The 26,769-nt window shown below is 39.5% G+C and overlaps 1 protein-coding gene across 1 annotated transcript in view; it reads left to right on the top strand.

Annotated features, from left to right (window-relative positions):
* The first annotated feature begins 10,590 nt into the window (after positions 1-10,590).
* Positions 10,591-26,769, top strand: part of LOC118809010 (A disintegrin and metalloproteinase with thrombospondin motifs 3) — a 148,075-nt gene continuing 131,896 nt past the window's right edge. Inside the window, 2 exon segments of the mRNA XM_036571923.1 lie at positions 10,591-10,902; positions 15,087-15,469. Of these exon segments, the coding sequence (XP_036427816.1) occupies positions 10,824-10,902; positions 15,087-15,469 (462 nt within the window). The 5' untranslated portion in view covers positions 10,591-10,823.

Below are 26,769 nucleotides of genomic sequence, written 5' to 3'. Positions count from 1 at the left end.
AGTAAATGGTATTTTTTGTGAGGTTAATTGGGAATTATTCAAAAGCACAATAGACTTTGATGGATGTGTTCATTTTACGGAAAAGATAGCTGATGTAAAATTGCGGCTGTTTCAGCTGCCAAACACACAAAACAACGCAACCATAATTTAACAGTCAAATGGTTTAAGGATGTAAATACTCCTCCACTTTCTCTGCAAAGCTGCAATTAGGAGTCAGGTTTTAATCTATTTTTCGGCAGAGTGGAGCTTCACTAATGCGAGTGTTCAGATCCGCGCCATTGATTACTGCTAATGGACGAGATGAACTCTCTCTGTTTTCATTCTTTTTCATGGAGCGAGGGGAAGGAAACTGGAGTGATCTCATCAGAGACACACACAGAGAAAATTTACTATATTCCTTAGACCACCAGTCCTAATCGCAGCACCGTTGGTGTGGAAGACCACATTTAGCTTCTCTATAGCTATATATAAATCTATTATCTCTGACTCATGAGTGCTGCTATTTGCCTCCTACATCATTCATCACCCCTGTTACTCAGGGCGTGCCTCAGGGATCTGTCCTCGGTCCCCTCTTATTTATGTTATGTAACTTATCTCTTTTATCAAACCCTGGTCTCAATTTTTTGCCAATGAGATACAGTTTTATATTAGCTTGTATGTAACTCTGTCCCTGTGTGTTTTAAGGTTATACATCATAGATACACCGATCAGGCATAACATTATGACCACCTCCTTGTTTCTACGCTTATTGTCCACCTAAACATACCACCCAAAGTGGAGCTGATAAATGGACAAAATAGTGTAGATATAAGGAGGTGTTCCTAATAAAGTAGTATATCTATATATCTATATATGTCTCTCTCTCTCTCTCTCTCTCTCTCTCATATCTACTATATATATATATATATACATATATACATATATGTATATATATATATGTATAAAGCATTAGATGCAATACAATTTGTTGGAAATAGACTCATAAAACTGTCTAGAATTTTACTTTACAATCTACTTAACTTCACTATTGATACTTGACACAGTTGGTACCTTGGTACGCTCTAAATTCTGGTACACTCTAAAAAGTACAAAAGTACTGGTATTCTCTAAAAAGTTGTACAACAAAAATTCTAGTGCCAATTTCCTGTCGCTTTTTCTCATTAACTTCTGGTAATAATTTGCCGTAGTGACTGACGTTGTGTTGTCAGCACTAAAAGAAATATTTACTTGACCTAACAAAAGAATGTTTGCTGTCCTAAGAAGTACAACTAGTCTAAACTTTTCTCAACTTTTCTCCTTTTATATCGACATTACTTTTTTAAATTGTGTTAGAGAGGCAAGTGAATGAAGTGCCGGGCATCTTGCTCAAGGACCCTACACCAACCCCTGCATAATTATTTATTTTCATTTTTTTATTAAGTTGATTAAGCAAAAATCCTTAATTTAAAATCCTTAAATCTATTATCTCTGACTCATGAGTGCTGCTATTTGCTTCCTACGTCATTCATCACCCCTGTTACTCAGGGCGTGCCTCAGGGATCTGTCCTCGGTCCCCTCTTATTTATGTTATGTAACTTATCTCTTTTATCAAATCCTGGTCTCAATTTTTTGCCAGTGAGATACAGTTTTATATTAGCATGCATGTAACTCTGTCCCTGTGTGTGTTAAGTATATACATCATAGATATAAAGCATTAGATGCAATACAGTTTGTTGAAAATAGGTGCATAAAACTGTCTAGGATTTTACTTTACTATTTACTTAACTTCACTGTTGATACTTGATACAGTTGATACTTTGGTACGCTCTAAAAAGTTTTGATTTTGTACAACAAAAATTCTAGTGACAATTTCCTGTCGCTTTTTTCTCGTTAACTTCTGGTAAAATTTGTCGTACTGACTGACGTTGAGTTGTTAGCACTAAAAGAAATATTTACTTGACCTAACAAAAAATGTTTGTTGTCCTAAGAAGTACAACCAGTCAAAACTCTGAGTCATACCAACTTTTCTCCTTTTATATCGACTTTACTTTTTAAACTTTGTTAGAGAGACAAGCAAATGAAGTGCTGGGCATCTTGCTCAAGGATCCTACACCAATCCCTGCATAATTATTTATTTTAATTTTTTATTAAGTTGATTAAGCAAAAATCCTTAATTAAAAATACTTAAATCTATGATATCTGATGTATGAGTGCTGCTATTTGCTTCCTACATCATTCATCACCCCTGTTACTCAGGGCGTGCCTCAGGGTTCTGTCCTCGGTCCCCTCTTATTTATTTTTTATGTTATTTTTGCTTTCTCCTTTTACATTGACATTACTTTTTTAAATTGTGTTCGAGAGGCAAGCGAATGAAGTGCTAGGCACCATGATCAAGGATCCAACACCAATTCCTGCATAATTATTTATTTTATTAAGTTGATTGAACAAAAATCCTTAAAGACATCATAAGTGTTGAGTCAAACCAACTTTTCTCCTTTGATATCAATGTTACATTTATGGCATTGGGCAGATACTTTTATCCAGAGTGATGTAAGGTTTCAAATATATTACAGAGCCAGGCGAATGTCATGCTAGGCATCTTAATTAAGGACTCTTTTGATGTAGCATGGAGTTCTTGCTCCAGCAGGGAACTGAACTCTGGTCTGCCGTGTGATGGGCAGCAGTGTTAACCCCTACACTACACCAGCCCCTCATAATGGAGTATGACGTTCTTCAGGATGTTTGCTTAATCAACTTCATTAAAAAATGAAATTAAATAATTGTGCAGGGATTGGTGTATTATAGTGGATCTTTGAGCAAGATGCCTAACCCTACATTCACCCGCTACTCTAACACAATTAAAACTGCACATCACTCCAGATCAGGGGTCGGCAACACAAACGAGGAGCCATTTTGTCAAGTTTCAACTAAAATCTAACCATCTTGGAAGCTACAACCATTCATGTCCATTTTATTGAAGTAACGTTTCACCGTCTTGGCTGTAAATATGTCTCAGTATGTGCTGATGTACTAGTATAGGCTGAAAAATATAATACAAACAAAAATCCAGACTTACTTTGCTCTGCTTTAATCTTTAGCTCAGCTATGGCTGCTTTTCTCGCATCTCCGGCAGGAAACATTTCCGCAAAAGTGGAATAGTTTTTTGTAAAATATCTCTCAACATTCTACTTTTTTTCGAGGCTGAAGTCAGTGCCTGAGGTGCCAGAACGTAGCTAACTATGCAGCTAACTGTTGGACCATTTAAGGTGGAACGTGAGAACTTGAACAAGAAGCTGGCGAACGAGAAACTGACTTCAGCTTTGTGACTTTTTAGTGTTTGTCAGTTTCTCGTTGCAGATTAAACGTATCAGGAAACCAGCTGGAGTGATTATAAACGTAAATAAGTCCATTCATCTCTAAAATATCAATGTTTATCTTAAATCTCTCTCTTTGCCGTTTCGTTAGCTACTAGCTAGGTGAGACTGTTGTCTATGTTGCTATGGTGACCAGCAGTCTGCGCTGATCTTCAGGGTTAAAGGGTGAATTAGCAGTTCTACATTAACTCCAGAGTTTAAGACCATTTATTGTTAAACTGTGTTGAACGATCAGCAGAGCTTTATTTTACTGTAAAGGAGGATTATTTTATTTTTACCTACAAATCTGATTCAGCTGTGGAGCCACAACAGGGCTAACAACAAACATTCTCACGTCAGCTCACCTAAACGTTTCTTTTAGTGCTGATAACACAATGTTATTCAGTGTAACTAACTATGAAAATTGAGTAAACAAGAAAATGCTGGTGGAAATTGGCACTAAGATTTACTTTGCTGTGCAAACTCATTTTTAAGAGTGTGTACCAGTATTTGATTTTTAATACCCATAATTTTCATCAATTTATTCACAATCAGATTTGGATTTTCTATTGCCTTGTTAAAAATCAGTAGTCCCGTGTGACCAAAAGACTAAATTTAATACAATAGGTAATAAAAACACACTTTGTAGTCATTTAATTTAATTTAAAAAATCTCAGATATAGACACTAATGGGATAAAAGTCTTGGTGGCACTTTAATTAATCATTGACCGCTATTCATTGATTACTGCTCCTGTCTCTTTAATGGTCTCCCTTTCGAAAAGTTGAATCAGCTTTTGGTTTCATTAGTCAACCAGGACACAAAACTCAAGTTCAAAATCCCTTGTTAATTTCTTGCACACAGAAGCAATAATGATCAAAGTGACTTTCATATGCTGGTGATTAATGTGGTGTTAATAATCTGGTTAAATATTGTGCCACATTCAGATTTATCTAACACTGTTTGGTCAGGGACGGGTCATGGTCTTAAGAGGCCACCTATCCCCCACCCAACTCTGACAATAACACATCAATCACCAACAAAAACACCTAATTAATAAAAGCAATAAAAATGTGAAAACATATCTTGATTTATTTAATTTATTTAGTCATTACATATTAATGGGCTAATAGTTTGTCTAATTTTTGCAAACCCAATTCCAAAAACACATAATTGCCACTAAAAAAGAAAGCAGTGATTAGCAAACTCTGTTTGTCCTGTTGTGGTTACTGGTTAAACAGGAATTCTGATTGGTCGATACTGAAAATGTAATTATGAATATCACATTTAACAAGTGCATTTTCATTTGTGCTTTTCATGTGTATTTCTAATAGTTTCATGCTGACAGTAAAATCGAGCAGTTAATTTGGGTCAATTATTAAAAGTGGGCGCGGCCAATTAAGCTCTCCTGCGTCATCACTGGGGATCGAAGTCGGCCTTTGCCGATGACAGGGCCACTCTTGCAGCTCCACCTCGCTGGTGTTCAGTTAGAGACCATCTAGGAGATCATCATCTGTTGAGATCATGCACAGTTTGTGTTAGCCATCCTCTAGTCCTTCATCAGTGGGCACTTTCTGATCACAGAGCAAATCTGGACAATTTTAGGTGGATCACTCTGAACATAGCAGTGACACTGACACCACACAGTATAGACTGTGGAATAAAAGAGTATTTATCACTTCTCAATTTACTTTTATTTACATACTTCAGCAGAGATCAACAGAGTGTGTGTGAGAGAGAGTTTAAGTGTAGTCCATCCATAACAGCAGCCAGGGGAGAAAAATAAAGTTATTTTTTTTATTTTGTGTGTTAACGAGTCCTCGGTGTGCAGTGGGATGAGGTCGTGCACGGCAGTGAATGGAAAATCAGCATCCAAAACACATCCAGGCTCAGAGCGCTTTCCACCTCATAATGTTCAGATTTGTTTCCATTACTTCTGAGAGTTTAGGGCTGGCTCTGCTTACTCGTGTTTATAAGTGGAAAAGGAGATTCAAGTTATTGTTGTGTGGACAGTTTTGTATGGCAAAAAGCAACTCTTCATATTTTTGCTTTTTTTTTAAGTCAAAACAAACAGGTTTTAACAAGAATATAATCCATATATAAATGTAATTAATTTAGTAACTAACTATGTAGTCAATTATTCGATTACATAATTGCATTTAAATTATTATGTATAGCAGTCGTAACATTCAGAATGTGGCCAACCATTGTCATGTTGAATTAAGCATGGATGTCTCTGAAAAAGACAGACTAGAAGGCAGAATGTTGCTCCAAAATGTGTTCAGAGTTAATGGTGCTTTCACAGATGTGCAGGTTACCCACATCTAATACCTCCCCCCACACACTCACACCATGACAGAGGCTGAATTTTGAACTTTATGCTGGTAACAGTCTGGATGGTCCTTTTCTTCTTTGGCCTGGAGAACACAACGTCCATTATTTCCACAAACAATCTGAAAGGTGGGCTCATCAGACCATAGTACATGTTTCCACTAAAGCACAAGTCCAGTTCAGATGAGCTTGAGCCCAGAGAAGTTGGCAGTGTTTCTGGATGCCATTGCTATATTTGTGGATGCAGCGATAAACAGTGTTTTGTATTTTTGAGCCCATGTGGTGATTTCCATCTCAGAGGCATGTGGTTTTTAATGTAGTGCCATCTGAGGGGTTGAAGGGCATTCTGTTGTGGCTTTCGGCCTTGCCCTTTATGTACACAGATTTCTCTGGATGCTCTGAATCTTTTCATGATATTATGCACGGTGGAGAGTGAAACACCTAAAAATCTTTGTTGGTTGTTCTTAAACTGTTAGACACATTTTTCTGGCAAAGTGGCCACGATGCATCCTCGCTTATAAAGGACTCGGCTTTTCCTGGATGGTCCCATAACAATGTTCATCGTTGTCACACATCCCTCCGGCCTCGATTGCACAGGAACTCCATTTCCCAGGGAGGTCATGTGACTGTTGAACCTTCTTGTTCAACCAATCATCACTCCAGTTCTTCCAAATACTAACTCATTACACCTGTGTTACTTGTCATATGACTAGCTATAGTTTAGTATATAAGCCCAGGCTTTAGAGTAGCATAGTGAGGTATTGTTTCTCTTGTAGAACTACTGAGCATTTCCTGTGTGTTATTGGTTGCCATTTTTGTGTATTGGACTCTTTTTCTGGATTTCTCATCATTGCCTTTTTGTCTTTGCCCTTCTGGTTGTTTTTGCGCTCTTTTGCATTTTTGGTATTTTGGATTTGACCTTCACCTGTACTACGACTATGATTCTTGCCAATCCCTTCTCAATGAAATCCTCATCTATTGTTTTTACCGCGAGCGTCTGACTGAGTCTGTCACGTTACAGTAGTCTTAAATTGCCCCTATTTCAACTTTTTTGGAACATGTTGCAGGCCTAAATTTCAGAAAGTGCGTATATTTACAAAAACCAGTGAAGTTGCTCAGATAACAGTACATAATTTGTCTTTTTTGTTTTTCACTTAAATACAGGTCAAAGTGAATTTACAAGTCACTGCTTTCTGTTTTTATTTGCATTTCACATACTGTCCCAACTTTTTTGGGTGGCACTTTATTTGGACGGTCCCGTGTAGATGATCTACTGACACTTAAATTATATAACAGACTTTCTGGTGATAGTTTGGTACAGGTTTTATGTTGACCTTAAGGTCAGGGTTAGGTTTAGGGGTAGGGTTGGGTTTAATTTCACACCCAGCTTTAAGATTCCATTGCATTTCATAGATATTTAGTTGAATAATACTTAAAGACTGACTGAGCATCTACAAAGCATCTGCAATGGACCATAATGTGTCAGCCTTTTAGGAACTGAGGTTTTTACAGAGAGAATAAAAAAGAGTCTTAATAGCAATCTCACTAGCAAGCTCGTCATTTTAGCAAGTAACCTACGAGCTCTGTATGGTTTTAATTTTGCCTTCCTGCTCTGTGATGTCAAACTACATCCAATCGAGCATTTTCCCATCAACAGTTCTGCATGAAACCAGATTTTTTTATTATGGAAAGCTGTCATGGATTCAAAGAAGAAGGGCCATCCAGATTGTTACCAGCATAAAGTTCAAAATCCTCCATCTGTCATAGTGTGGGGGGTATTAGTGGGTAACAAAGAAGAGTATTTATTTCCTCTCTCTACCTTTTTGCCATTTGTGGTGAAGACCAGTCCTGATTGGCTTAATGCAGCTGGACTAATTTGCATAAGGTAGAAATCTGAAGCTTTTTTATAGATCCTGCAGAGCTCTCCACTGCAATTAATAGGATGTAATATATCTTATTCAATGTTAACCATTTTCAAACAGATCCTTCACAACCTGTAACGAGATATCTTCATTATTCATAACTCTAAAATCATAAATAGGTAGTCTGATGTAAACATTAAGTTAACATTAGGTGCTAACAAGTGGAGGAGCGTGATTTGAGAGTGTCAAGTTGTTCAAGACAAGAATAGCAGGTAAACAAATAAACTGTCATTTTTTTTTCTTCATTGAAGGTTTGTTTTGCACAGCTGCCCGTAAGATCCTAGTAACTGTCCATGGCAATGTTGACTCTATCCTTGGTGGGTTAAAAAGAGACGTATTTGACATCCAGCCTTGACAGTCTGACAGCGCAGGAGGTTTTACTCATCTGTCTCCTGGAGATCGAGACATTAGCTCACAGCTTTTCTCCACTAAACTAAGCTAAGCCCCCGGATCTCTCTCCGCAGGTGGCAGCAGCTGATTTAACCCCCCAAACATCCACACAGCCATAACCTCGGCCAAAGAGAAGTGAGTCACCCAGGAAATGGGGATAAAAACACAGTTAGCTAGGACGTATAATGGTAAACTGACCCAGATCCACTTCCAAACACAGACAGTGGAGTCGTCGTGGTATTTAAGTTAGACTTTAGCGCTTAAATAAGGACGCCTGATAATGTCAAGCTGTTTTTGTGCCGAAACTAAAGCGATGAATAAGCAGATTAACATGGACAGAAGTCATAGAGACATTTGCACTTTTAGAAACTCAAAAGCTCAAGTCAGGCGACCTCCTACTAAACCTGAAGAGCTATTCTGTACGCCCTGTCCCTGGCCACTTTATCTGAAACACCTCCCTTGTAGTTCCACCTTGCTGATATACAGTTAGAGACTGTAGCTTATACACTGTGGCTGATTCACTGTACAACAACAGATGGACTACAGTCTGTCACTGTACACCTACATTGTGGAGCAATAAAGTTGGTGTTTCTAATAAAGTGGCCAGGGAGGTTAGAGAGTGAGGTTGTGCATTTGCTTCCAGCAGGGGGCACTACTTTTAATTCGCTTTGTGTGCTCTCACAATCTCTTGTGCCACTTGCACTGATGTGCCTTCACTAATAACTTTCTTTCATGTCCCACCAATAAAGTTAGTACAGTGTTACAAAGGATTTCTCTGCTTCCACTTTGGGTGGTGTGTTGCGCTGGTGTGAGTGGATCAGACACAGCAGTGCTGCTGGAGTGTTTAATCACTGTGTCCACTCACTGTCCACTCTATTTGACACTCCTACCTTGTCGGTCCACCTTGTAGATGTAAAGTCAGAGACAATAGCTCATCTGCTGCTGCAGTTTGTGTTGGTCATCCTCTAGTCCTTCATCAGTGGTCACAGGACGCTGCCCACAGGACGCTGTTGGCTGGATAATTTTGGTTGGTGGACTATTCTCAGTCCAGCAGCGACACTGAAGTGTTTAAAAACTCCAGCAGCACTGCTGTGTCTGACTGCTTTTCATCATCTTTGGTACATAATATCGTTAAAAGATTCAGAGAATCTGGAGAAATCTCTGTATGTGAGGGACAAGGCCAAAGACCAGTATTTGCTGGCCGTGATCTTTGGGTCCCTCAGGCAGCACTGCATTAAAAACAGACATGATTCTGTAGTGGAAATCACTGCATGGGCTCAGAAACACTTCTGAAAACCACTGTCTGTGAAAACAGTTGATCACTGCATCCACAAATGCAGGCTAAAACTCTAAAACACAAAGAAGAAATCATATATAAACAGGATCCAGAAATGCTGCCACCTTCTCTGGGCCTGAGCTCATTTAAGATGGACTGAGGTGAAGTGGAAAAGTGTCCTGTGGTCCGATGAATCAACATTTGAAATTCTTTTTGGAAATCATGGACACTGTGTCCTCCGGGCTAAAGAGGAGAGGGACCATCCGGCTTGTTATCAGTGCACAGTTCAAAAGCCAGCATCCGTCATGGTATGGGGGGCTTTAGTGCACATGGCCTGGGTGACTGGCACATCTGTGAAGGCTCCATTAATGCTGAATGATATATACATGTTTTGGCAACATATGCTGCCATCCAGTCGACGTCTTTTTCAGGGAAGACCTTGATTAATCCAGCTAGACGAACCACTTTCTGCACGTATTACAACAGCATTGCTCAGTAAAGAGTAAAAGAGTCTGGGTGCTAAACTGACCTGCCTGCAGTCCAGACCTGTCGCCACTGAAAACATTTGGCAAAAAATATGACAAATGAGACCCTGAACTGATGAGCAGCTGAAATCCTGTATCAAATAAGAACGGGAAAACATTTCACTTTCAAAACTACAGCAGTGTCTCCTCAGTTCCCAAACGCTTACAGAGTGGTAAACATGACCCCGTCCCAACTTTTTAAAAATGTTTTGGCATCAAATTCAATATTTTTCCAAAAAACAATAACATTTCTCTGCTCCAACGTTTGATTTGTTGTCTTTGTACTATTTTCAAAGAAATATAGGGTTTAAATGATTCGCACACCATTGCATTTTGTTTTTATTTACTTTCTGCACCGCGTCCCAACTTTTTGGAAACAGGGTTGTAAATATCATATTATCAATTATATTTATTTATATTTACTATAACTGTACACGGGTATATGTAGTCTGTCATCTATTCGTGTTTAATTGTATGTGTAGTATTTAATTTATTAATGCTTCTACTTTTACTGATAAAAATATATATAATTATAATGACGATAAAGCTTTAAATCTTGGGCACGTGCGCACATGCTGTGCTAACAGTGCACGCACTGTGACACATACACACATATTCTGTGTTGTCTTTTCACTTTAATGTTCAGCAGAGCGGCGCGTTCCTGCTTTTAACCCTTTCAGCTCCGCGTGATTAAAGCCACGTTGTTGGGGTGACTCAGCAGCGCCCCCTATCTCTAAAACCACAACTCTCTCTCTACCACCACAACTCTTTTTCTCTCTCTCTACCACCACAACTCTCTCTCTCTCTCTCTCTCTCTCTCTCTCGTCCACTCTGAGTCCAGTAGCTCTGTGTGTGTGTTTATATGTGAGAGTGAGTGTGTGACTGTGTGTGTGTGTGAGTAATGCTGAGTCTGTCCCGCTCTCCCCGCACGCACACACGCACACGCACGCGCCAGCTTTCCCCATGATCCGAGGCCGCCGGGAGTTCGCCAGGCTCGCGCTGAAGAAGAGGAAAGTTTGCGTTTGGGAAGTTCAGCTGCTCGGCTCGTCATGGACTCCGCTGCTCTGCTGCTCTACTGCACCCTCAGCGCGCTGCTGCTGGCGGAGCGGCGCGCGGCTCTCACGCACGGTAAGCCACACAGCGCTTTAGTGAGTTCTGGGAAACTCGGAGAGCCGGCGGGGTTACTGCGGACACGGCCGCTCGCTCTCCGCCGCGCGCACCGACAACAGCGCGCGTTGCAGAGAAGTTTGGGGGAACTTTGTGGAACTTTGTTTCAGAGCAGCAGCAGAGACTCAGTTACTGAACCAAACTGCAGAACAAACTTCAGAGCTGCACACACAGCAGACTGTATAGCAGGAGAGACTCATTCAGTACTCAGTACAGCTGTTAGACTCAGAGTGCTTTAGTTCATTAACTCAGCTGTTAAACTCAGGATGAATTCATTAATTAACTCAACAGTTAAACTCAGGATGAATTCATTAATTAACTCATCTGTTAAACCCAGGGTGCATTCATTAATGAACTCAACTGTTAAACTCTGAATTAACTCAACTATTAAACTCAGGGTACATTAATTCATTAACTCAACTGTTAAACTCAGGGTGCATTCATTAATTAACTGCTAAACTCAGAGTGCATTCATTAATTAACTATTAAACTCAGGGCGCATTCATTAATTAACTCAACTGTTTAACTCAGAATTAACTCAACTGTTAAACTCAGGGTGCATTAATTCATTAACTAAACTGTTAAACTCAGGGTGCATTCTTTATTTAACTCAACTATTAAACTCAGGGCGCATTCATTATTTAACTCAACTATTAAACCCTGGGTGCATTCATTAATTAACTATTAAACTCAGGGTGCATTCATTATTTAACTCAACTATTAAACTCTGGGTGCATTCATTAATTAACTATTAAACTCAGGGTGCATTCATTAATTAACTCAACTGTTTAACTCAGGGTGCATTCATTAATTAACTATTAAACTCAGGGTGCATTCTTTATTTAACTCAACTATTAAACTCAGGGCGCATTCATTAATTAACTATTAAACTCAGGGTGCATTCTTTATTTAACTCAACTATTAAACTCTGGGTGCATTCATTAATTAACTATTAAACTCTGGGTGCATTCATTAATTAACTATTAAACTCAGGGTGCATTCATTAATTAACTCAACTGTTTAACTCAGGGTGCATTCATTAATTAACTATTAAACTCAGGGTGCATTCTTTATTTAACTCAACTATTAAACTCTGGGTGCATTCATTAATTCACTATTAAACTCAGGGTGCATTCATTAATTAACTCAACTGTTAAACTCAGGGTGCATTCATTAATTAACTATTAAACTCAGGGCGCATTCATTAATTAACTCAACTGTTTAACTCTGAATTAACTCAACTGTTAAACTCAGGGTGCATTAATTCATTAACTCAACTGTTAAACTCAGGGTGCATTCATTAATTAACTCAACTGTTTAACTCAGGGTGTATTCTTTATTTAACTCAACTATTAAACTCTGGGTGCATTCATTAATTAACTCAACTGTTTAACTCAGGGTGTATTCTTTATTTAACTCAACTATTAAACTCAGGGTGCATTCATTAATTAACTCAACTATTAAACTCAGGGTGCATTCTTTATTTAACTCAACTATTAAACTCAGGGCGCATTCATTAATTAACTATTAAACTCAGGGTGCATTCAGTAATTAACTCAACTGTTTAACTCAGGGTGCATTCATTAATTAACTCAACTATTAAACTCAGGGTGCATTCATTAATTAACTCAACTATTAAACTCAGGGCGCATTCATTAATTAACTATTAAACTCAGGGTGCATTCATTAATTAACTCAACTGTTTAACTCAGGGTGCATTCATTAATTAACTATTAAACTCAGGGTGCATTCTTTATTTAACTCAACTATTAAACTCTGGGTGCATTCATTAATTAACCATTAAACTCAGGGTTCATTCTTTATTTAACTCAACTATTAAACTCTGGGTGCATTCATTAATTAACTATTAAACTCGGTGCGTTCACTAATTAACTACATTACATTCATTAATTAACTCAACTGTTAAACTTTGAATTAACTCAACTATTAAACTCAGGGTACATTAATTCATTAACTCAACTGTTAAACTCAGGGTGCATTCATGAACTGTTAAACTCAGGGTGCATTCATTAATGAACTATTAAACTCAGGGCGCATTCAGTAATTAACTCAACTATTAGACTCAGGTCAGGGCGCATTCATTAATTAACTCAACTATTAAACTCAGGGCGCATTAATTAATTAACTCAACTATAAAACTCAGGGTGCATTCTTTATTTAACTCAACTATTAGACTCAGGTCAGGGTGCATTTATTAATTAACTCAACTGTTAAACTCAGAATGAATTCAGTAACTATTAAACTCAGGGTGCATTCATTAATGAACTATTAAACTCAGGGCGCATTAATTAGTTAACTCAACTATAAAACTCAGGGTGCATTCTTTATTTAACTTAACTATTAAACTCAGGGTGCATTCATTAATTAACTCAACTATTAAACTCAGGGTGCATTCATTAATTAACTCAACTATTAAACTCAGGGTGCCTTCATTAATTAACTATTAAACTCAGGGTGCATTCATTAATTAACTCAACTATTAAACTCAGGGTGCATTCATTAATTCACTATTTAACTCTGGGTGCATTCATTAATTAACTCAACTATTAGACTCAGGTCAGGGTGCATTTATTAATTAACTCAACTGTTAAACTCAGAATGAATTCAGTAACTATTAAACTCAGGGTGCATTCATTAATTAACTATTAAACTCAGGGCGCATTCAGTAATTAACTCAACTATTAGACTCAGGTCAGGGTGCATTTATTAATTAACTCAACTGTTAAACTCAGAATGAATTCAGTAACTATTAAACTCAGGGTGCATTCATTAATTAACTATTAAACTCAGGGCGCATTAATTAGTTAACTCAACTATAAAACTCAGGGTGCATTCTTTATTTAACTTAACTATTAAACTCAGGGTGCATTCATTAATTAACTCAACTATTAAACTCAGGGTGCATTCATTAATTAACTCAACTATTAAACTCAGGGTGCCTTCATTAATTAACTATTAAACTCAGGGTGCATTCATTAATTAACTCAACTATTAAACTCAGGGTGCATTCATTAATTCACTATTTAACTCTGGGTGCATTCATTAATTAACTCAACTATTAAATGCAGGGAACATTCATTAATTAACTCAACTGTTTAACTCAGGGTGCATTCATTAATCAACTATTAAACTCAGGGTTCATTCTTTATTTAACTTAACTATTAAACTCAGGGTTCATTCTTTATTTAACTCAACTATTAAACTCAGGGTTCATTCTTTATTTAACTCAACTATTAAACTCAGGGTTCATTCTTTATTTAACTCAACTATTAAACTCAGGATACATTCATTAATGAACTCAACTATTAAACTCAGGATTTCATTCATTAATTAACTCAACTATTATTTTAGCACTGCTTGACCACAGAATACTCAGTACTTATGTGTTCATTATGTGCAATAATGTGTTCATTAATGAACTCAGCTGTTCTGGAGCTCAGTACCACTTTGCCTTTTCTGATACTGAAACCTGATACCGATATGGAGTATCAGTCGATACCGACACTGATCTGATAGTTCTTCTTTAAAATCTACTGGGCTATAAATTCAGCTGTTTTTAATGAAGGATTTCACTACAGATGGTGATGTAAAAGTGTTCTAGGTACTCAATCACTCAATGCATTCATTAATTACACATAATGGATTCATTGATTGACTCAAAACAGTCCGTTTTCAAATTTGTTGTGTTTTTGATGTCATGAATCATTTACATGTATCTGCCCACAGCAGTTTAGCTCCACCCACTGACACTGAAGGTATAGGGAGTGTTTCGGCCTGGACTGCTTTCTGGAATGTGGCACTATACAAGGCAGCCAATGAGAGCAGAGCTCATTTACGTAAATCCATCTTAAAGGCACAGTTGCCTGTTTAGTTTTTAAGGGTGGTCAGTTTGGAAAATGGTCACGTGAAAATGAATTGTGAGTGTTTTCAGTTCACGAACACACACAAACCCAAACAAGTGGAGCTTAGGGGAAGAAATTAAAATGCAAAAAATTAGGATGTGGGCCCTTTAATGGACATTCATTAACTTGAATTTTGCATTTTGTCCTACCTGTAGAAACATGCAGTGTTGTCGTCTTTATAAGTCCCTGACCTGATGTTTGTCCTGTGTTTCTGTCCCATAGCCAACCTCTCAGGGAAGCTGAGCGAATACGGCCTGATAGTTCCGTTCAGCACGGACTCTCACGGCCACTACGTCTCGCACGTCCTCTCGGCTGCCGCCGCCTCTTCGGGAAAAAGTAAACGCTTCGCCCGCAGCGTCCCAGAGAAGGAGAGACCCAGAGAAAGAGACACTCAGCAGGTGTTCTTTAACGTCACCGTGTTTGGTAAAGAGCTGCACTTGCGGCTGAAGGCCAATAACAGGCTGGTGGCCCCCGGAGCCCACCTGGAGTGGCACGAGGACTTTGAGGAAAAGGCCAGGGTGCGGATCCGTGGAGACTGTGTGTTCACCGGAGACGTGACGGACATGCCCGATGCGTCGGTGGCCATCAGCAACTGCGACGGACTGGTAGGTAGCGTTATGAACCTATAATGCACTGCTGCCACTGAAGGGTCTTAATGGGGGTCAAAAAAGTGTGGGGACTACATAATACAGTGTTTTCCCAACCAGAGAAAATGGATTAGTGGGCGGGGCTAGACATCTGGATCCAATTTCTTCCTAATTTCTTCTGCAAACACAGCAGCAGCACATGGACTGTTGTATGAGGTGTTTTGCTGTTTAGCTTTCTTGCTGAGCTCCTGTTCTTATTCCAGCGTTCTTTATGTTGATTGGCCAACGGTGGTGTAATTTGGATTTACTGAAAAAGAAACATGTTTTTTTCTAATTGAGAAAAAAAGTCTTTTTGCTAGCTTTTAAATGTGGCTTGAAGTGTGATTTTCCTTTCGTTTTAAATTTTGTTTAGTGCAGAAATTTCACATTTAGCTTGTAATTCAGTAATAATTAAGCAGTATTCTGAGTTTTTGATGGCTGTTTTTAAATGTGGCACTGCTACTGCATTGTGTATTCGTGTCTAAACATCAAGGTGTGAATATTGTGAAAATGTTTTTAAGTATTGCAATATAATATTTTTGCCATATTGCCCACTCCTAGCTGTGATTGTGTAGAGCTAATAGACTGAAGAAGCTCCACTCTGAGAGAAAATGAACACATTTATGCCCTTTAGATCAGCCGTGCAGGGCAAGCAGCACAGCAATGCACAGTTTTATGCTTCAAGTCTATTTTTGTTGCTTGCATGAGTGAAATGCTAGTGCATTTATGTGAATAGCTTTCTAGTTAGGAAGACTACAAAATATGACATGATTTTTGTTATTGTATTATTGTGTTTTGTTGTTCACATAGACTAGGTTAGTGATAGCCACAGCAAGTTGGCTTGTAGGTCCACCTCCTCTCCTGTCAACAATCAGTGATGCCCACTAGTATTCTAGAGTAACCACTGTAACTACGTAACACATACCTACCTCATAACTAGGGATGAACCCAAAATTTTGGCCACCAAAAAAGAAAAAAGTGCAGAAAAAAAAGCAGAAGATTAAATAGGATTTACAGTGAAGTGTCAAAATCCAACACTTGACAAATAATCTGAATGATAATGAAAATGAGGAATAGTGTCTGATCCACTCATACCAGCACAACACACCCGTACCACTTTTTAAACACTGTTTCCACTCACTGTCCACTCTATTAGACACTCCTACCTTGTCAGTCCACCTTGTAGATGTAAAGTCAGAGACGATGGCTCATCTGCTGCTGCACAGTTTGTGTTGGTCATCCTCTAGTCCTTCATCAGTGGTCACAGGACGCTGCCCACAGGACGCTGTTGGCTGGATGTTTTTGGTTGGTGGACGATTCTCAGTCCAGCAGTGACACTGAGGTGTTTAAAAACTCCAGCAGCACTGCTGTGTCTGATCCACTCAGACCAGCACAACACACACTAACACACCACCACATCTGTGTTACAGCAGTGCTGAGAATGATCCACCACCCAAATAGTACCTGCTCTGTGAGGGTCCATGGGGGTCCTGACCACTGAAGAACAGGGTAAAAGGGGGCTAACAAAGTATCAGAGAAACAGATGGACTACAGTCTGTAACTGTAGAACTACAAAGTGCACCTATATAGTAAGTGGAGCTGATAAAATGGACAATGAGTGTAGAAACAAGGAGGTGGTCAGAATGTTATGCCTGATCAGTGTATTTATTATTTTATAGTATATTTATTATTATTATATAGAATTTTTGTTTCGGCGCGTTACTAATCATAACTAGAACGCGTATCTATCTACACAGCTCATAACTATGTATGACTACTTTGAGTCCAACCCTGGAAATACGGGTGATTTTACAGTGTTATCTTTGCAACGTCAACAGTCTTGAACAATGATATTATTTTTCTGTTGACAGCTTTGCTGCTTTAACGAACGTTCGTGTGTTTAACTGAATGAAAGAAGTTGTCCTTGAGTCAGATGCAGACAGAGTTAACCAATATCAGTGCATTCAGAAAAAAGAGCAGAAGTGAAAGGGAAAGCACAAACGCAGCCATGACATTCACTTCAACAGATGTGGTTTTCACCCAGTGGAGAAAGTTTCTTTCAAAGATATTGAAGCTTAACATGTTTGACCTTCAGAGGGCGCTGGAGGAAACCATTCAGCGCCGCCGTGTGGCCAAATTATAAAATGCTGATTTTTTTATTGGAGCCAAAGCAGGTTTATAGACTACCGCACTGTTGAGCTGTAATATTGTGTGCTGTGATATTTAAAAAGACTGAAAAACTGATGTTGCCCAACCCCAGTTGAATGCTAAATCAGGTTGAGATGCAGTTTAGGGAACCTGAGAACATAAATAATCGCAAATATATTTGCTTAAGTGATTTCCGATATTGTAAACATGGACAAAAGTATGGACAGAAGGCTGCTACTACTGGCTGTAGATGTGTTGGATTTAGGCCTTATTGCAAAGCGATGGGAGGAGAGCATAATAACTTGGAGGACAGGTATCTGTGTGGGGCTAATATTAGCAGAAAATGCTGGATGTGATATGGAAGGTAACAAAAGAAGGAGTGTGATCCAATCCAGTAACAGATGAGTCCTGAAACAGCGCTAACTCACACGGTGTGAGTCGAGTCTTGAGTCTTTAGTGGAGACTTTTAGTTTAGTCTTGTTTTCAGCTGCAGGCTTCGCAAGGTACAAAATTAAACCTACTAAAAGCCTCTCAGGTTCAACACGGCTTTAAATAATGAGGCATTCAATAGAGAAAACCCTTCACCCTGATAGCAGGAGGATGTTGGCCCACTGTTGGCTCGCTGATGGCGAAGCTGGTGGTCCACTGGCATTTTGCTCAGTGTTATCCAGGTGGCCCACTGGTGTTTAAGCGGAGTATTAGAGAAGGGCCCAATCCCATTTCTTCTTCTTACCCCTACCCCTTTTTTTCGAGTGTCATCCTAACCAATTGGAACTGAGTTACAAGGGGTAGTGGTTGAAATCTTCCCTCTGAAATGGGACCCTCAAATAAAAAGAGCATCACTTCATTAACAGCTACCAGCGCTGCTCTGTAGGGCAATTTAGGGCATCATATGCCTTCAAAGAGGGGGTATAAGACAATTATTTATTATCACCCACCCCTAATTCCTTGGCGATATGAAGCTGAAGTCAGATATTCACCAGCTTCTTGTTTGAATTTTCCCGTTCCACCTTAAATGGAGCGGCAGTTACATTCTGGCACTTCTGGAACGGGAAAGTTAGCTAGCTAGCTACCGAGACATTAGCGATTCAGTGGTTATCGTAATTTTTTAACAGAGAAAATTCTCTCATTTGTGGGTTTCTTTGGTCTCTTGTTCAGCCATCTTGCCGTTTTTTCTTCTTTTCTTACTATTTGGAATCTCTGAAAAGCCTCCGTTTGGAGGGTCATGTAGCCCCAACACTTCACCCTACCCCTCTATCTCAACAAGAATCAGGACACCCTACCCCTAGGAGTGAACACACAAAACAGAGGGCTAAGGGCTCAGTGGTAGGGGCGAGGGGTGAAATGGGATTTGGCCAAAATTCCACTTTTCATCACTCATTTTCCACTCATAGTCCAGTTTACTTAAGTTTCCTTCCTTCCTTTCTTTACTTATATTCTGTGAATTAGTTCAGTAAATCATTTTAGTCCGGCACAGTGTGAGCAAAGACATTTTCTATAAAATCATTTTTTTAAATTGGGCTCGTCATTATTTTTTTTTTCCTCTCAGTTGTTTGTAATATTATATGTCTTAGTTTCTTTTCCAAAATAAAAGTCTCTGTGCATTTAAAATCTGCAGGACAGTAATCTGGGTGGTCCGAGGGTGGACCAACAGTGGTAAACAGTCAGTAGGGTGCCACCTTATCAAGCCAGTGGACCGACACATGCTCGCAGTCTGGGCAGGATGAAAGACTCAACTGAAGCGCTACATACATTAAATGCAGTGTTCAAAGGAAAGAGGCTAAACAACTTTAAAGCTGTTGGGTAGCCTGTAGTTTGTCTAAAATTGAAGCTAGCTAGCGTAAAAACTAATCCAGCTAAAATGTGACTAAGGAATGAGGAATGTCCGTTATCGTACTAAAACTTCAGATAGATAAACTGACAGCTTCAGCTATAATATCTAACATACTTGCTATCCAAACTATGTGCCAGCCAACAGTTTCAAGCAGTTTCATTTAAGTACAGCATTACTTCAGGTAGCACTTTGTTCTGCCCTTCAGGCTGAAGGTTTCTCCACAATGAAAGGCTCCATATTGAACCTGATGCCCTGCGAGCTGCAGAACACTACTGCTTTAAAGACTGCATGACTGTAGCAAAAATGACAGGAAGCATCACACAAGGTTGAAAATGAAATGTTTTATTTATTTGCCACATTATGCTGTTGTAAATAGACAAAATAAGAAAGTATATGAGAGAAGCTTCCTTGAATAAGAGTGGAAGTCCGCAATTTGATGATTGACAGCCGTAGCATCAAAGCCATAAAGGATTAAAGGATGAAACTCTCTGATGTGAAAAATCTCACTGTGCAAAATTCAGTCACGGTGGTCAGAGATCAAAGGTCAGCACTGCTAGACATGACCTGCCGCAAGGTCGGGGAGAGGGTAGGATGTTAAATCCACTCACAGAAAACATCCAGAACACAACGCCCTGATTTTTTGATATCAGGTACATTCACTTACTCTTTTTGTTCAAATTATTCGTTTTTTATGAGTACAAACTTTCTGAGATGGATCAGCTGAGTCTTTTCCATCAGCCCTGACTGAATCCCTGTAAACCTGGCCTTTAAAAAGTGCCTTCAGGTTGCAGAACTCATACATCACAGCTCAAACCTACATCAACGCAAAGCAGCTGTTTTACGCTCTACTTCACTGATCTTATTTTACGTTGTGTGTGCTGTGGGTCTGTCTTAGGGCTTGACCATTATAGCATTGGCTGAAACTGTCGGCTGATATCGAGGCTTGTCTTTATTGGCAAAAATCCTCCTCATAAAGCGTTGCTTTCTTGTGCCTCAGTGAAGAGGAGAAAACTGGTATGAACCCACACCAGAAGCATCTTTGCAATGCTTAGCAATGTCAGTTACAGTTTCATTTTGGGATTTATATGAAAATAAAGACCTGAGCACAGAGAATATTTGATGCTGCTGCCCTAAAAGTAGAGCTGAGAGATTTCTTGTTTTATATTGAAATTACAGTTTGAAAGAGTGAATTTTTTCCGGTTTGGGACAGAATTTTGTTGGGATCGGGTCGGGTTTAGACACACAGTCTGATGATGTGGGTCAGGTTCAGTTGAGGTAGAGTTTTGTAGGGATCAAGTCAGGTTCAGACTCAAATTGCGGAAATGCGATGATGTGGGTCGGGTCTGACTGGGACAGAATTTTGTCGTGCTAGGTTCAGGTTCAGACTCAAAATGTGATGATGTGGGTCGGGTCTGACTGGGACAGAATTTTGTCATGTTAGGTTCAGGTTCAGACTCAAAATGTGATGATGTGGGTCGGGTCTGACTGGGACAGAACTTTGTCGTGCTAGGTTCAGGTTCAGACTCAAAATGTGATGATGTGGGTCGGGTCGGGTTGGGACAGAACTGTGCCAGGATCAGGGTCAGGATCAAACTCAAAATGCGTTGATGTGGGTCGGGTTGGGTTGGGACAGAACTTTATCTGGATCAGGGTATGGATTGGACTTAAAATGCGATAATGTGGGTTGGGCCAGGTTGGGATAGAGTTCTGCCAGAATCAGGTTTGGTTCGGACTCAAAATGCAATGATGTGGGTCAGTTTAGATTGGGACAGAACTTTGCCGGGATCGGGACCAGACTCAAAATGCGATGATGTGGGTCGGGTTGGGACAGAACTGTGCCAGGATCAGGGTCAGGATCAAACTCAAAATGCGTTGATGTGGGTCGGGTTGGGTTGGGACAGAACTTTATTGGGATCAGGGTATGGATTGGACTCAAAACGTGATAATGTGGGTTGGATTGGGACAGAACTTTGCCGGGATCGGAATCAGACTCAGAATGCGATGATGTGGGTTGGGTCGGGTAGAATTCTTTCAGGCTAGTGTCAGGTGCGGACTCGAAATGTGATGGTGTGAGGAGGGTCGGGTTGGGACAGGATTTTGTTGGGATCAGGCCAGGTTTGGACTCAAAATGCGGTGCTGTGGTCCAGTTCGGGTCGGACTTGGATAGGCTGCAATCTGGTTGAGACCAAAGTTTCAGGTCCGATTGAAACTCCAGCTTGTGTTCGTGTTTGTGCTGCGTGACACATTTTTAATCTCTCTCTGTTACAGTTTCTATCTTTTGACGTTTGAGCCTCTATTATGACATCACAATCAAGCCCGCGTCATAAAGCAGTGACGTTTGTTTCCAAACAATTCGAAACCTTTGAAGGTGAGAAATCCAAACTGAACTGTCCAGGTCTATTCAGGTTTATTCTGATGGTGAAAAATTGCTTTGGCTTTTTTTTTTTCTTCTTTTTTTTCTTTTTCCTTTTTAAGAGCGATTCAAGGCCCTCATCAGTAATAGAGATTTCCGCACCAGCCCGCATAAAGCGGCACTGTTCGGCGAACACGTACGCACACACAAAGGCGTCATTCATTAAAGAGACATCGATTACTCTCCTGGGCCATCTCGGCTTGGGCCGCGGGGACAATGGTGCAGTCATGGCAGCGGTGGGCCGGAGGGATGCTGCATGTGTTTGTGCAGGAAAAGAGACGTTCTGTGGCAGTCAAATACCATTTTATTCTCTTTCCCTCCTCTGACGTGCTGTTTAACCCCTCAGACGCCGCTGTTGACTCTGACTCTGACTCTGATCTGTAAGCCTGAGCTCTTCCAGCTGCAGAAGGCCAGAATGTTAGAAAACATGAAGATATTGAAGGCTGACTGTGTTTCACTGTCTGTGAGTATACGAGTGTGGAAGAGAGGTTGGCATTCTTTAAAAAAAAAATCTTTAAAAACAAGTAAACTCAATTTCAAATGGTCAGATGCTGGATTTTCACCAAATTCGAGCCGAATATTGTACATTTGTACTGTAGAATTATGTATCTGTTCAGTGCATTTAGTTATGTAACAAACTATGTATGCAGTGATGTAATATAGCAAAGCGAGAGCTGTAACTCTAGACTTCTAAGGGTTAAAGTGAAAACAGCCGGAGAGAAAGCTGCAGCCCGAGAGCCGGGCCGAGATCAGATTACGCTTTTTTCACAGCAGAGCCGCCTTCAGTTCAGCGAGGAGAGTCCAGAAAGACGGCGGCGGAGTGAAAGCCCGCCTGTCTGGCTGTGGCGTTCGCTGCCATGTGGCAGTAGGAGTGACTGATTTATCACCGGCCGGCGGAAATGTTACCTCAGAGATCCTTCAGTAGGACGGACGGTGGGGGCAGCCAAGGACGAGACTAACGTACCATTAATACAGTTTTACTGATGCTTAGTCATTATTTACATCACACTGAACAGTGCAGTGCTGAGTCAGGTAAAGAAGTGAGCACTGTAACAGTCAAAAGTCTGGACACACCTACTGTTCATTTATTATTTACACACTCATTTCCTTTTTGGCTTTTAGAGTAAAACTATAAAACAACACTACGCTTGGGTACACTCTTAAAACAAGATGGTTCTTCAAGGGTTCTTTAGTAAGAAAAATGGTTCCACATAGAACCATTGCCTTACTAAAGAACCGTTGAAGACCATATACACTCAAAGAACCCTGTGCATGATTAAAAGGTTCTTCAGATTGCTGGAAAAGTGCTATAGATGGCTCTATATAGAACCTTTTTGAAGAAGTTTATATACAGCAGCAAAAAGTTCTTCTATTGTTATGATGTCATGCTCTTCACAGTGGAAGAACCGCTTTTGGTGAACCCTTTTCAGAAAAGTTCTATATATATATATATATATACCCTTCCACAGCACATTCACCATCCGTCTGAAGAACCCTTCACCATGCAGAGAACCCTTTAATCATGCAGCGTATCGCATCATATTGTTGTAACTAGTATGTTAGCTTGTGTTAGCGTGCAGGGTGGTGGGGGAGGGTGTGATTGTGCATATTTGTGCATATTCATACAAAAAGATGGTTCTTTATGAGTTCTTTAGTGAAGAAATTGGTTCTATATAAGACTATAAGCACTCAAAGAACCCTTTGCATCAATAAATGGTTCTTTGCATGGTGGAATGGTTCTTCAGATTGATGGATGAGTAACATAACGGAGCTGCTGAGCTAAACTAGCCATCTTTTACAGCCTACACACAAAAAAGGATGGTTCTTCAAGGGTTCTTTAGTAAGGCAACTTAACCATAAGTTCTGTATAGAACCAGTTCATGCTTAAAAGGTTCTTTCCATGGTGGAATGGTTCTTCAGATTGATGGATGAGTAACATAACGGAGCTGCTGAGCTAAACTAGCCATCTTCTACAGCCTACACACAAAAAAGGATGGTTCTTCAAGGGTTCTTTAGGAAGGCAGTTTAACCATAAGTGCTATATACTTGGTTAAGGTAAGAAGAAAATGGTACTATATAAGACCATAAGCACTCAAAGAACTCTTTGCATGCTTAAATGGTTCTTTGCAGGGTGGAATGGTTCTTCAGATTGATGGCGAATGTGTTGTATGGTTTTAAATAGAATCTTTTTGGAAATGGTTCTACATAGCACCAAAATGGGTTCTTGACATTGTTACAAGCTCAACATCATCACAATAGCAGAACCCTTTTTGGTGCCATACAGAAACCTTTTCAAAAAGCACATATACAGCACATTCTCCATCAATCTGAATAACCATTTAAGCATCAGATGGTTCTATATAGAAATTATGGTTCTACATAGGACCATTGCCTTGCTAAAGAACCCTTGAAGAACCATCTTTTTTGAGTGTGTAGCCTATTTAGGGATGAAGATGGGCTGCCTTCTCACTCACGTCCTCAACAGTGCATACTTAGCAATGCACTCATGTTCATGCACTCGCATTTCAGAGTAGCAAAATATAACATAACATACTTACAAATATGAACACAACATTCACCGTTTATATCCCGCCATGAAATGCGACGAACACTCGAACAGTGATTTGGATAACAGCACCTTGAACAGCTAATAAAGTTCCTGTGAACATGGAAATAAATTCATATATAGGCAAAAATGTCACTGTTTATATTTGTCTGTCAAACATATTTCAAGCATTTTAGCATAAGCTTTTAGATTAAAATGTCTCTAAAGCCCTATTTGGACAGGAGGTGGGGTGATGTAAGTTTTACTGGAGTTTCTTAGTGATAATAATAATAATAATAATAATAATAGTTTATTTATATAGCACCCCTGCGATGGACTGGCGACCTGTCCAGGGTGTGTCCTGCCTTCCGCCCAATGACAGCTGGGATAGGCTCCAGCACCCCACTGCGACCCAGAAGGATAAGCGGTTTAGATGATGTATGTATGTATGTATGTATGTATGTATGTTATATAGCACCTTTCATACATTAGAAGTGCAGCTCAAAGTGCTTCCCAAAAGTAAAAACAACAGAGGAAGAAGAGAAAAAAGATAAAAATAAAAACAAAATATAATAAATAAAAAATATCAGAAAATTAATATATTAATAACTACAAGTAAAAAGCACAATATGAAAGTATAAATAAAAAAAAATATATAAATAATAAAAATGCAACTAACATGAAGATAAAAGTAATAAAACAAATAAAACAAAGGAAACAATAAAAAACTAGTTAAACACTAAAGTAAAAAAAAAAAAAACACTTAAAAGTTATATTCCCGTCCGAATGTGCGGTCAGTCATTTTTACTGACTGCACGCTCCTGCTTCGGTAAATACTGAGCCGACTTTTACCTTCTATAAAACGAGCCATAAAAATAACCTCAGATTATATTAATCTTGTGTGTATCGTTGGTAAAACACTCTGTGGTAAAGTAGTTTACTCGAGTTCTCTGTGACTAAAATCGAGCCGATATTTAAAGTTACTCTCCTGCCTCACTTGACCATGAAAAATTTACAGAAAACAGTTTGATTTTATGCAGTGAGGCTGACTGTTTGCTGTGAATTCCCAAGCTAATGATGATGCTAATGACACACTGCATTCACTTAAGACAGCAAAGTAGATGGTTAGGCTAAAAAAAGGCGGCTAAATTAAACGTTTTCACGTTTTCTACTTGTTTCTGGAGGGATGGCAGTGTGTAAATCGAGTAGCCCCTCCCATCCCTGTCATTTATACAGATATTTCTTATGCAAATTGGTCATAAGTATTGCAGACGTTGATTGGTAAAAGTATGTCACCCACCTCCCTATATAACACTAATCCTGTCAGAATCAGGCTTAAGATTATAAAAAACACACACTGAGTCCTGACTGAGTCTGGGGCTGTGTGTCTGTATGTAACTGTGACTTGGCTCGCTGTGCTGTAGTGTAATAAATACCCTGCGCTTTCCTGAAAGGCGGGCGCTGGCAGGGAGGCCGGCGCGCTCGTCCAAATGTCTGTCACATCTCTCATAAACGCGGCTTTCATCACGCCGGCTGCTGTCCCAGAGGATAAAACAAGGCTCAGATAGAAAGACAATCATGTCTTTCGCGCTAGAAGCTGCGAAGGTAACATGACACTGGAAATCTCCACAGCTGATTTGCTGTAATGTCAGGACTGTCATTCAGGAAGAGCCTAGCATTAGCCCTTTCAGACCGACGTCATTTTCTGACGGATGGCTGCAAAACACTAAAACAAATCCGAGTGAAACCTGGATGGATTGTAGCTGTACACACTGCTATACACTCAAATAGGAGATATTAGTCCATAAACCACCCCTATAATCACTCCTATACACTAGAATAGGAGATATTAGTCCACAAATAACCTCAACAAACACTCCTGTACACTAGAATAGGTGATATTAGTCCATAAACCACCCCTATAATCACTCCTATACACTAAAATAGGAGATATCAGTCCATAAATGCCCTCAATACACACTCCTATACACTAGAATAGGTGATATTAGTCCATAAACAACCTCAATAAAAACTTCTATACGCGAGAATAGGAGATATTAGTTCATTAACTACTTCAGTAAACACTCTTATACACTAGAATAGGAGATATTAGTCTATAAACAACCCCAGTAAACGCTTCTATACACTAGAATAGGAGATGTTAGTATATAAACGGCCTTAATACACACTACAAAACACTAGGAGATATTAGTCCACACACAACCTCAACAAACACTCCTGTACATTAGAATAGGTGATATTAGTCCATACACAACCTCAACAAACACTCCTGTACACTAGAATAGGAGATATTAGTCCATAAACAACCTCAATAGACA

This window comes from Colossoma macropomum, unplaced genomic scaffold, assembly GCF_904425465.1.
Source record: "Colossoma macropomum unplaced genomic scaffold, Colossoma_macropomum, whole genome shotgun sequence".
In the NCBI taxonomy this organism is placed as follows: Eukaryota; Metazoa; Chordata; class Actinopteri; order Characiformes; family Serrasalmidae; genus Colossoma; species Colossoma macropomum.
Note: the sequence above shows the minus strand (reverse complement) of the source record. Positions and strands in the feature narration are given on the sequence as shown.